We start from the raw sequence: 13,114 nt of genomic DNA, 5'->3' as shown, positions 1-13,114 counted from the left end.
AACAGATATTCTCATCCAGGCTTCTCTAGGTCACACTGACTGTGTTCTTTCTCTGTTGGTGAGACAGCATCTTCAGTATTTTCTTGTGTCCTTTCAGAAATAATATCTAATCAATATCAAATTTTCTAAAGTGCTTGAGTGATGTCTATGCACAGATGGTGTGGTAATTTCCTTTGAAGTCAAACGATGATAGAAATTAACAGTCAATTCTGATTTACTTTACCCATATTATAGAAAATATAGTATTTAATAAAAATACGAGGCAAAAATTGTTCAGGCCAGATCAAGTGAAAGAAGTAGACACTAAAATGGGTACTTATTATGTGAGTTTGTCCATGTGAGTGTTCTTACTAAAATGTATATATAGAGCAAAAGAGCATGCATTCTTTAAGACCTGAAGCCTATGTTGTCCCTCCCATTCTAAGTCAATTAAATGTTGTGGAACTATTCTTCCACGATAGGTCTTTATGTATATTTTCATCATTTTAAAACCTGAAATGTCACTGGAATTTCTGACAGTACTCAACAAGAATTAATGTCTTTGGTTCTTTTTTGATCAAAAAGTAGTATGCATTCTAGGTTGTTGAGTCTAATCCACTGTTAAGGTTACTGAAATATGGATATGACGTATAAGTTTTCTTAACTGAAAAGACATGAATGCTTCCTCATCTCCAATGAATTTAATCCAGTACTCAGTGTAACCGGATGAACAGTTTGTCTTAGACAACCAAGAATATTTTCTTCCCACCTTGGTGACTATAGGTTTCAGCTGCTGAGTATTTGATTTGTGTAGGTAATCTCAATTAGTCTGTGTTTCCCAGAGCAGTGTATGTTTTAAATGTCCCATTTGTCTTTTTTCGGAAGTCCAGAAAGCCTTGCCAATAAGGAAATGCTTAGGGAAATGTTTAGTGTTATCTGGCAAATGTTTTGTGTTGCATGCATTCAGAGCTGCTGTTAACAGATAAGCACATATCTTATTGGAATATATAAATTCTATTTCCAAGCAAAGAATTAGAAGGTTGTAAAAAAGTGCCTTTCTTGGATAGCTTGAGCCTTTTGTGGTAGTGCAGTAAAACCAAGGAAGGCTAGGTGTACAATGTCATAGAAAAAGTAGCACTAAGGGTACCCATTACAGGCCTAGGTGGGCTGCCATTGCACCAGGCATTAGGAGATACTTGGGCAGCAAGAAATTAGTGAGCTTCTCCTGAAGGTGTTGCCTTTACTGTACTTTGGTTGGACAGTCAACTGAATAATGTTCAAAAAGCATCCAGAAGTTGTCATCCCCTGTCCCTCACATGAGCTCTACAGCTCACACATTAGGTGGGTTTGCCCTGTCAGTGGGATGCCTTAAGAAAACACTAATAGCTTCCAGCTGGGTGGAAAATCAAAACGTTTTGGGGCTGACAAAACTAGTAGATTTGAATTTGAAAGCCCAGCTAATGCCTCCATTTTTATTTATCACTCGCCCATAAAAGATTATTTTCCAATATGTCAGCCTCATTTGGTGGCCAGTGGTCTGAAAGTGAAAGTGGAACAAGCAAGCGGGGGAAATCTGGACATTAGTGAGTCCGCCCTTTCAAGCTGGTGTGCCACTTTGTGGAATGGCCTTCCCTGAGATTGGGGGGGTCCTAATGACCATTCATCAATGCTCGTTGACTGATCATTGAGTGCCTTCTCATTCAGTTTATCAAGTCTTGCACATAAAAAGTCAGAATAAGCATTATTCAGCTTTGTTAAAGCCAACTAGGAGTAAAATGCTCCATTTGAACCCATTTTGCCCTTGGTTTTTCACTTTGTTAATGCAGTCCTGCTTAAATGAGTGCTTTTATTGGGTCTGTTAGAATATCTGAAACTATTAATTCTCTTGTATTGAATAGCTGGTGGCAGGCCAGAGCAGATGGGGTAGAAAACTATTTGGTTGGGTGTATTGCTTTCAATTAGGATCAATGAGGTTTCAGCTCCTTTGAATTAACTCACTTAATACCCACTGTGTGAAGTCACAATGTATCACAACAGTCTGCTATAAGTAGAGCGGTAAGTTGAGAAGTCCTACAGAAAAGCTTTGAGTTAAATTCTTCCTTCACTGTTAATAGAGAGCTTTCATTAACTACAGATGCGTTTCAGTGGACTTCCAGTCCCTGTTATTAAGCTGGGTTTGCACAAAAGGCAACCTCTGTACTTTTTAATGGTGGTCGTTTGGAATTTCTCTTTTCCATCAGATCTGTGTCTTGGATCTGATATCATCTTGTATCATCCACTGCATAAAAATCTTTTTTCCCCTCCTTCAAACATATCAACATGGAGACTGGTTTACCTTCTTTACCCATGTTCAAAATAAGAACTTGCAGAGGGTGATTTAAAATTATTTTGTAAAGCATTTTGAGTGATTGTCAAAGAGGGAGCTGATGCCCACCTAGGATGGCGTAGCATAATGTGCACCATAAAGAAACTGGCTAAAGATGATCTTCTGGTTTTCCACTCTCTTTGTATCCCTTTCACTTCAGTATTACACATAACACTGACTCTTCTGCTTCAGCAGAATTGTTCAGTGTTAAAACCACTGCCTTTCTTTTCTTGGTGGAGAATGAAACCGTTTTACAGACTGTACTGTCTGCCTTTGCTTGGCTTGAATTTGGCTAAAATTTCAGACCTGGTGCAAAAACTTTTAGGGCAAGCTTTAAGTGACTGCATTAAAAATGGGGGTGGGGAAAGTGAATAAATATCCACAGATATTTATTCAGGGAGGACTGCCAAATGAGTTGCAGCCTGCCTCAGTGTATTAAATAATGAGAGGGGAAAACTATTCATGCAGCTGGCTGCTTGAGAAAATGCTGAAGTAGTCTCAGATGCACAGGCATTCTGTTAGCCCCTTCCATGAGCAGACTTCTAGGTGAGAATCTCCAGGGATCCAGGTTTTGTTGACGTGGATCAATTTAAGTGGCAATTACTGTAGTCAGATAACAGCTTAAAAAGGCTTTTTACACTCAGAAAAAAAGATGCATAATCGCGCAGCATATGGAAGTTCAATTTCGTGAGCCATGGTCTGTGGATTTACAATGTACTGATATTAAGACCTTCTTTTAAGAGGGAATATTGTTCGGTGTTATTAAAATGCGTCATACCTTTGACACGTTACTTTCTACTCTGAAGCTGATTCAGGCTGCATCTATGTTGATGAAAGGTTGCATTTCCAACTGTGAAAATGTTTTTCCTTTCATGTAGAGTACAGAATTACAAAAGAAAAACAACACAGCACATACAATACTAACTGACTGGTTTTAAATGCATCAAATAATAAAACCATAAGGACAGTAAATTCTTTAAAGGCTTTGTTGGCACAGACTTTGCTTGTCTCCCTTTCCCTTGCTTCTCTCCCTTTGCCCCCTCTGCTTTTCTCCCCTTCATGAAACAGGGCTGTCGTGAAAATGTTTTCATATTTTGGTGTTTCTCTTGGGCTCTCTGACACTCAAAAATCCATTATAGAGAACTTTCTTACAATAGGTATCTGATGAAGATGAAGAAAAGACCTCCCTCAAGTAGCAGACACATTAGGATGTTAGTGCCAGGGTGTTTATTAAGGCAAGGGAAGCTACTCCTTTTCTTCTTGATAGTCTTAGATTTGCCAGTCCTGTGTTTGGAGTCTCTCTCCTATTTAAGTGAAACTTAAGGATGTCACTTAGATAGTGTTAGAAAGTTATTATGGAAATATCAGTAAATTAAATGTCTCATTTTCTTTAGAGTGAGAAATATTCATGAGATCAGTCGGGACATTGGAAGGACTGTTACTTTCTGTTTAATTTTTGCATGTGTGTCCTTTTCCTAAATAGATTTTTATCAGGCTCTTGGCAGCTAGAGAAAAGAAGAGGAAGGCCTAAAAGCAGAGTTGTCTCTGCGTAATAGAGGCAGAAGATGGCATAACACAAAATCGGGGGGTGCACAAAAAAGTACACAAGGACAAACCTTACACTGACAAGATCTGATTGGGAATTGTTACCTTTCCATAAAGGATTTGAATGTGTACTGCAAAGCCAAAGTCAGAACCAGGACTTAGATGCTAGTTGCTGGAGAAATGGTCATTACTAAAGGGAGAAGCTTTTGCAAGTGCTGAATGGGAGGAGAGTTTTAAAAAAGACAGTATTTTTCCTTGTGCCTGGAATTTTGTGCAAGGCTATACATGCTACAGAAGGCATGCGAGTCAGGCGTGTGTTTCTTCTGAGAGGCAAAGATGTTTTACAAAGGACTAAAGAGGGACTGCTGAGAAGAAAATAGCCAGCTTTAGATAAAGCACTATAACAAAGACTTGTAGTTTTATGTATCATAGTGTCCATTAAAGCTTAATAGGGAAGACTGAATTGAACCTAGGCAGGCATACCTTATTCATGTGAAGGATAAACATTTAAGGGGTACCCGAAATCAGAAATTGGGAGGACCATGATTGTTTAGCTTTTGAAAAAGCTTTGCAGGGAAGATTTTGTTTTTATCCCCCATGGATCACCATGCAAGGTAAAGGAGAGTAAGCTGCAAATGTTTGGAACATATCAATGGAGGAATCCCAGGGGGTTAAAAGCACTATAGTAAAATATAAGTGGTCTGCTTTTTAAGTGTCTTCTATTTTACACATACTACTGCGAATCTGAGAAAGGGAGTGATTTTGATACTCCGTTCCCTATAGTAAAGGAGAATAATAATGACAAAAGTGTAGGAAGAGGAGGGGGGATTCTCTTGTATGTTCTCATGCACGTTTTGAATTTCTGACTAAATAAACAAACGTAGTCCTGTGGAGTGCAAAATTATGGCTGTTAAAGAATTAATTTGTTTCTGCTTTTGGAGGGAAGCTGATTCAAAGTGATGCTTTTTCTTTAATTGTTATCAGCAGAGGAAAGGGTTAACTTTTAACGAAAAAATGAATAATTCAGTGTTTGGCTTATCACTCTGCATTTTAGTTTCTATTCTTTGGTCATCTGGAACTTGGTGTGAAAGGTAGAGTAAAAGGAGTCAGCTGAGGGGAGCCGGGGTTGTGATAATTTGCACACACATCCCTGTCATTGTTCTGCCTGAAGAGACAGGGCTGGGTTCAAGGCCACATGTGCTCCTGTCATCATTCACATTTCTGCTCCAAGTGCAATACAGAGTGTCAGCTCTCCATCTGTCTTTGCCTGGCAAACGCACGCGCCCAGCATCCTGCCTCCAGCTACGCTGCCACAGCCAGTTCTGATGGCCCTCCTCGCTTCTCTCTGTTCATTCCAGAACAGGAGGCACTGAGCCCTAAATAAGCTTGCTTTTAAGAGAGAGCCATTTACAGTGTGGTATATTTTATCCAAGGATGCCTGGTGAGTTGAAATTATTGCAGCTCTTTCGGTTTTAAATGAGGAAATGCTAATTGTTTTTTTTGATAGTACATTTTCCCTCTCTCTTTTTTTCCTTTTCTCTTTTAATATAGAGGGTGATTTGCAAGCTGATATGGGTACAGAGCGATCGCGGATGCTAATTCTGTTGTGTATGTGTTTGGGGGAGGGGATTTTGTGCAAGTGAACTGCCAGAGATGATACTTACAGCAGGACTGGATGGTTCAATGAAAAGGGATAGAAATAGCAGAAAGTCACTGGCTTTGTGGGTGCACGTCTCTGCACGGGGGATCATTTTTAGCAAAGAAAAATACAGCTTTGGGCTGGCTTTCCTGACTGTCATCTGCACCTTGAATCTGCAAACATTTGATCGGCAGAGATCATTCACAGCAGTCACCCATTAGCTGAAATTATCTCTGTGAAAAGCTGTTTATGTTGGAGAAGTGAGGGAGATTTATAAAACAAATTATTCGAGCCTTGTCCTAAATCGTAGTCCTTCACTGTCACCAGGCAAATCACTGAAATATGTTGATTCAAAATAAAACAATAAAAAAATATCTGCTGAATTAGAGGAATTGCTGTGGAGCTGGGAGTTGTAATACGTTGGTTTCCTCAGGAAAATATTACCCTTGGATTCTACAGTCACTTGTCTAATTGATAAGTGTTATTACCAATAAAAACTCTTCTATGCAGGGTGATTTGTCTGATGCCTTTTCTTAGATGCTTGACCACGACTGAGTGGATTGAATTTGGTGTGTTTTGTTTGTGTGGGGTTTTTTTTCCCCCCCTTTGGTAAGGACTGGAAAAAGCCATGTGCCTGATTATAACAGCCTCTGTTCTGGATAAAAAAAGAGACAGGACTAGAGATCCTACAGCTGGCTGGTTCTTGTGGATTATTTGGGTAGGACAAGCAGAAGAGGCTACGCTTGATCACAGAGAGTCTGTACACCTCGCAGATGGTGTTTTGAAACAGTATCTGCCAGTTTGCTGCAGCCACAGTTGCATGTAGGTATTGCCAGTTGTTGGAAGAATGTTTTCCTTTCAGCATTTTTATACACGGTCATACCCTACTGCTGGTATGTTTGCTGATCCTGTGGTTGTAACAAGAAAGCGGTCTCTGTTTGCTCAAAGCACAAGGCTAAGAGGATTTATATGGTTGAAATATGGGCAAATTAATTTGCATAGATAACAACTGAGGGCTGTGAAAGGTCAGTTTAACCCTTTAAACGTCAAATTTGATTTGCATGCATTGCATTCCTGGGAATGTGGTCTTCATTAAAAATACCATGGTAATTCATTAATTAGGAAGACTGTGCATTGTGCATAATTTGAATCCACTGATGTTTTCCTTATGTTTGTATGAAACTCATCTTCTCATGCAGTTTACTATTTCTGTGTTTTATCAAGTTATTTAAAGGTACTAAAATTACACATTCTTACGAGTTTTGATCTTTGTGTGCATTATTTGGGGCTGTTGGCAAACAGTGTTGGAATGCCTAGAGTGGAGGTTTTTGAAAACCTATTAAGCCTTTGGCATTTAAATTACTTAATCTACCTGCTGGTTAAAATTTCATGCATCTTTAATCAAAATGGCATGTGCTACACTCGAGTATGTATACCCTTATCAATACTCGTTAAGCCTTACCATTAAATAAATCTTTAATTTCCAGTATTCTCTTAGAGCAGTAGCAAGGAAGAAGTGTGTTTTAATGTCAGCTCCGAGTGTTAGAAAACCTTGCACTTGGATACAGAGAATACACTAACAGCTGTGACTGGGAGCATGTGCCAGAATGGAGATACTTGAACAGATCTGACACTTGGCTATTTTTGACACCCATCTGCACTTTTTTACTCTCCTCTAGGATGAACTGCCTCTCAATCTGTTCACAGCATATTTTAGCCCTTTAATATTGTGGTGTTGTGTTTTTTCAAATGGGCATTATTAGCCATCTGGGGCAGATTTTGTATTTTAAAAGTAAGCACATTATGTACAGGAGATTAAAAGGATGTGTATTTTTATGTAATCTGATATTATGTCAGTGCCTTTTGTGTATGTGTGAAGTCTTGATTTCAGAAGCATCCCTTTAGTGATTCTGACATCTGAAGTCCTTCTTTTGGGGAAAGAACAGGAAGTAGTAAAGACGAGTTCTGGTTTATGTGTGGTGATAACACTTACACAAACTAAATTTGCCCTTCAAAGACAAATTACTGGTACTGTTATAATTGTGACTCACTGCTCCCCTTCTCACTTCCCTGTCAGGGCAAAGCGACAGCAGCGAGGCTGGCTAATGAAGCACCGCAACAGCCATTCAGACCTCTGCTAGGGCACTGCTGCAACTCTGAGAAAAGTCACTAGAAAGATAATCCCGTTAACATGCAGCTTGCTGTAACCAAGTTAACCATTTTGTCATTCTATCTAGTGAACTCTAGGAAGCGTTTATCTCTAAATAATTGTTCCTGGGGGAACAATGTTCAAATCTAATACTGTACACCAGTTTCTCTTGATTACTGTGAATGTGGTGGTTGGTTTCTTTTTTTTTTAGTATTGTTTATTCCGGACGTTATTTATGAAACATTACAAATCTATCAGTCATTTTATAGTACTTTCAAAGAACAGATGTTGGCCTACAAAATGCTTTATTATTGCCCATGGCAGTATTCAGCATGGTTTCCTTAAAAGGACAATCAGTGATCACAGTCATTGTAGCCCAGAAATAATGCTGCTCTTTCAGAAGATGGCCTGGTATTAGGTCAGACCACCCTTTCTTTACTTCTGCTCTCCAGATGTGGCTGCAACTTTTTTTTCCTTTTTTTTTTTAAGTTCATGTTTCAAAAAAAAATGGGTTTGTTTTCAAAATCTGGTTTTACTTAAGATATCTCCATCCTGGAGTGCATTTCATAAATTGCCCACATATTTTTCTTAGCAGAGAACTTAACTGGCTGTAATTTTTAACACATGGCCACATCATGTGATATTTTCAAAACATTTGCACATAGCTTTAAGAAGGTCCCGGCAGAAATGATCCATCATCTCACAGCCAGCCCATTTCTTAACAGCATATCTGCATTTTCCATTTAGCAGAGCTATATATTATTAGCTTACATTTTGGGTAGTAAAACAGTGTATTGCTGATTGTAAAACATGGACTTTATTATCTGCTGAAAATTGATTTGGCATTTATAGCCACTGTGTACTAGAGTGGCTTTCTGGTTTTAACATTAGTGCTTGCAAGTGATGATTTGTTTAAAGAACAGAAACAAAATTGCCATGGACATAACTGTTAGTGTCCTAGTAACTGAACATTTGGATTATCCACCTGTTTTTTAAATACATGCGTCTAAATGCTGTTACACAGCAAAAGTCTCCTAACAGTCCATTAACCAACTTGCTCTGTTTTAAGTTGCAGTTGCTATGCTGTTATATTAGGATAATTCTGTGTCTTACAAAACAAGTTTCCTGCCAAATGGGGAAAATGTGTCTGGAAATACTTAAGTCTAAGTTTTAACCTTGCATCATTATTCCAATCATCCTGCATAATGACTTTATCTTCTTCAGGATTCAGCTATTGAGTGAAAAGCTCTTTCTCTAAGAGGACTGTGGGTCACTGGGTTCTTCAAATACGTATGGTAGGGTTTGGGAGGTGGCATGTGATGACTTGTTTTTCACAGTATTAAAGTTTCTTCGTCTTTTATGGTAGTAATAAATTCCAAAATCTGCATAACATTATTGCTCTTATTTTAAACCCATGGGGCTGTGAACTGTGTCTTGCTACACATGCATGGAATGTAACTTACACATCATGGAATGCAGATCGTGCTGCAGAAATAGCTTTAATATATATATTTAATCAAGGTCCAAAACACTTTTCCTGTGAAGATTTAGTGCTTTATAACTCAGACCTTTAGCTGGAGAGGAACGAACAAATCAGTTTCTCGGGACTGGTACTCCTTGGTGTGCCTAAGGTGTTTAGAACTGATCACATCTTGGTTTGAAGATTTTGGACTCCACACTCACATATTTAAGGCATGATCATCATAGCTTGAAAATCAATGTAATGTGTGTATATGCAATTTAAAAAGAAGACTTGAATACTAATTTTGCATAAAATGAAAGGATGTGATGTGCCAGTTTAACATCCAGATAGAGAAACTGATACATATAAGAGTAGAAGACATGATATCTGGTCCTTTTCAGGACATGTACATAAAGCTGTACCAGTTTTCTGGTTTGTTTGCTTCATCCTTTTTACTTCCAAATGTTTACATCAAGGATAACTCTACAAAAAAATCAGCTGAAACCCGATCTTTCACTACCAGCTCACAGACTAAAACTAAGTGCACAAAACAACTTCTGCTCTTGAAGCAGTAGCTTCCTTTCAAATCCAAAGTGCCATACCCCAACTCTTCTCATTCCAGAGGCATCACTATTACAGATTTAAAGTTTCCCAAGCATGTCAAGTTGCATCTATGCATGCCAAGATCTGCCTCAGTATCGATAGCGTTAAGCAGGCCAGTGCTGAGTTCACATCTATGAATTTTTGGAGTTGAAGCACTTCTGTGTCTGAGTTGTTCACACAGTTGGATCCAGTAGGTAATCTCAGAGGAAGCCCAACATATATTCAGAAATGTTGGTCTCTTCACAAGTGTAGACTTCCTTTTTGTTTCCAGAAATGTGTGTAGTGTAAAATGGAGTACAGAGCCAGCAATGCTGAGGCAAGTAGAGATTAAACTGGGAAAACCATAGGGCACAGCAGCGCTTGGATTTTCACTTACACGCAGACACGGTCTAGCCATATTGGCCCACTTGGCAAGACACTTCTTTCAGTACTCTGCTATACTAACTCCATGTTCACGCAGTTCCTCTGTGAAGCTGGTGAAGCCCTTGCCATGCTGTACTGTGCTATCTATATTCACTGGCTCAACTCTCCAGGAGTTCAGCCGTCTTCCCACCAAGCTGCATTTTTGCAATGTACATTTGTGCTTTCTGCCTCATGTTCACGAGACTCACCAGACAAAGAGCAGGGTCAGTGCAAGTGCTGCTTCCCCCTTGCTGCAGTTGATCTTGGGCCATGTTCCCTCCTGACATGTTTTCTGTTCAGTTCTCAGGTAGGACAAGAGCGATGGAGATTACTCCTATTCACAGAATAAGATGCTAATTGCCAGTAGCTTTCCCCCTTGCTAAGAGAATACGTTTCAGACCTGAGCTTGAGCAAGCAGAAGAAGGATTTGAATTCATGTGGTTTACATCCAGAGTGAGGCTTCCACTCCAAAGACTTGAATAAATAAATTCAAAGCTTACTTCTTCCATCTCCCCTAGCTGGTCTTACACAAACCAGTTCTACTTGCCAATCTTCTGAAGGTGAAGATATGGACATCTTTTCTGGAGGAGGTAGTCATGCTGTGGATCCCATGTGTCCAAGTTACTGAGGCTCTTGAAAGGCAGGAGTAAAGCCTCCTGTCTCCAGTATTTTCTGGTTTGTGTGCTGTAGGCAGTTGCTAGTTAAATATAACTAATTTTATATCATCTTTTCTGTCATGAGTTGTCTACAGCTACCTAATGGGAGGGTGTAGAGAATATGGATGGAGCCAAACTCTTCTTGAGGTGCATAATGATAAGGATGAGAGGCAAAAGGCACAAGTAATGGACCAAGTAGATACCAGGAAAAAAATTCTTCACCATCAGGATGGTCAAACACTGAAACAGTTTGTCCAGAAAGGTAGTGGTATGCACATTATTGAAGATCCTAAGCCCCTGGCAATTTGATCTAAACTACACATGCTTTGCAGCAGAAGCGTGTGGACTGTGTGATCTCCTGAGGTCACTTCAGCCTGCATGATGATTCTTTGTTCTACTGGATCTAAGTGTTCTGGATACCCAGTTTGAGGTGCTTCAGCACCGTGTGCTTTAGGGGAGAGCAGAGCAGTCCAAGGCAGTGGCTTCTGTGTTGTGTTTCAGGAGAAATTTCAGCAGAGTTGGGCTTCTGGGCACCCAGAGTTACTTACTCTTTGCAGTACTTGTTTGAAACCATTACCTGATCTGTAAGATTACAAATGAACTTTGTGTGGTGGTAGAAGAGCACAATTGTCAGGCTCGGTGCTGTTTGAGAGGGCTGCATCTCCTTCTCCTGGTAGCTCATGGAGCTGTACTTCCACATACCAGAGCTGAATTTATTTCTTTTGTGCTGTTGCTATTTTTATTTTTTCTCTACTAGTAATTTCTTGTTTACTGCCAGTTATAGGCAGAGTGTGAAGAAAGAGCCTCATTGTGAGCTTTAATTGCAAAACAACTTGATACAATAAGTTACTGGAGACCTTGGGATTTGAGAGGACGCTCTTCAGCTGGAGGTTCACAGACGTTAGTTTTGTCCCTGTGCTGCAGCACACCACCTGTTAGTAATGTTCTTGCAGCTGGTTTAAAGCTGTAGTGTCAAAAGAGACACTGAAACAATCCAACTTCTAAAAATCTCCTGCCCAAATTCTTATGGCATGAAGCTACAGCCTTACTTGAGCTTTTCCATGATATTGCGTAATTAGTTGTGCATTTATTTCTGCTGCTTCTTTCTCTTGGGATCTGGCAATCTTGTGAAATTTTCATGAGTAATAATTACCTGGTAGGACTCACACATCTGAATTAATTTAAATTATCCAGCCAGCTATTTAGGTATTAATGTGGATAAATATTCTGGAGCTATGCCTGCAACTTAACTGTGCTTGTAAATGGGCACATAGTGGAAGTCTAAGGTGGCAGGAAATCTTTCTGAAGTTCAAAAGGAAATACCATCAGCAGTGGACACAGTTATTAAGAGTACTGCTCATATGGTTCTCATTCATTATGGACATCCCTTTGGAAGCAGACTGTAACAAGCTCTGCTGCATTTTTGCATGTCGACAATACTGAGCTGACAAAGACCAAAAGAAGTGTGGAAATAGAAGAGCGAAAGGAATTGGTATTGATTACCTCTTGGAGGAGATGCTGAAGATTAAGGAAGAAAAATGTATTTTGGTAACCCTTCAAGTGTATTGCAAATTCATGCTGATATGCTGTAGAGTCAAGCTGGTATCATTCTTGGTTAAAGAAAGGGGGTTGCTGTAATGAACTGAGATTTGAGGGCGTGGGATTTTAACATGCTTAATTAACTGCAGTGAAGTTTGAAATGATGATTCAAGAAGCAGGGATATGTTTTACCTTTTGAAGTCCATTGCCCTTTCCAGCTTATCAATACATCTGTTCTGGGGCTTAAGGCACTACTCTGTCTTCTGTAAGTAATTTGGAAAGCATCTCTAAAATTTGACTTGTTACCCTTTCAGTTCTAATGCTTTATTAGAATTTTCTTTATGTACTTATAATCCTCCAAGGCTTGGGAGCCTTCCTGTGCATCTCCAGTGCAGATTCTTATAGTTCTCCCTTTCTCTGTGATTCTTCTAGCAGTGCTGGGTTCACTGTCTTACTGTCCTCCTGTTTTGAAACCACATCCTGCTAAAGGAATAATCTCCGCATTTAGTGATACAGGGCCGTTCCCCTTCTTTCAGATCTCTCCTTAGTATGTGTTTTGTGAGTCATGAAGCACACATGACTCAAATAGTTTTTCTGCCGCAAGATTACAGTTTGGAAAATGTGTGCACTCGCTTCATAGGAAAATGCAGCCATAATTTGATTCTTACTTCTGAACTGTACATTCCAAATATATTCTGGTGGCCCTTTTAAGCCAGAGCAATAACCATGTGTACATAGCCCTGAATTGTCATTGTAGTGGTTTTATAATCCAGAT

General features: G+C 39.4%; 1 protein-coding gene across 6 annotated transcripts in view; it reads left to right on the top strand.

Moving 5' to 3' along the window:
* Positions 1-13,114, top strand: part of RUNX1T1 (RUNX1 translocation partner 1) — a 111,940-nt gene that overhangs the window by 29,089 nt on the left and 69,737 nt on the right. The window contains exon 1 of one of the 6 annotated variants that reach the window (XM_027659132.1): positions 5,206-5,330. The exons of the other annotated variants lie outside the window; for them this stretch is intronic. Coding sequence (XP_027514933.1) covers positions 5,324-5,330 — 7 coding nt within the window. The 5' untranslated portion in view covers positions 5,206-5,323. Of the gene's footprint in view, positions 1-5,205; positions 5,331-13,114 lie in introns of those variants that run through there. 6 annotated transcript variants of the gene reach the window in all.

The sequence above is a fragment of the Corapipo altera genome, unplaced genomic scaffold (genome assembly GCF_003945725.1).
Source record: "Corapipo altera isolate COAL_440 unplaced genomic scaffold, ASM394572v1 52, whole genome shotgun sequence".
In the NCBI taxonomy this organism is placed as follows: Eukaryota; Metazoa; Chordata; class Aves; order Passeriformes; family Pipridae; genus Corapipo; species Corapipo altera.
This window is presented reverse-complemented; position numbering and strand designations above follow the sequence as displayed.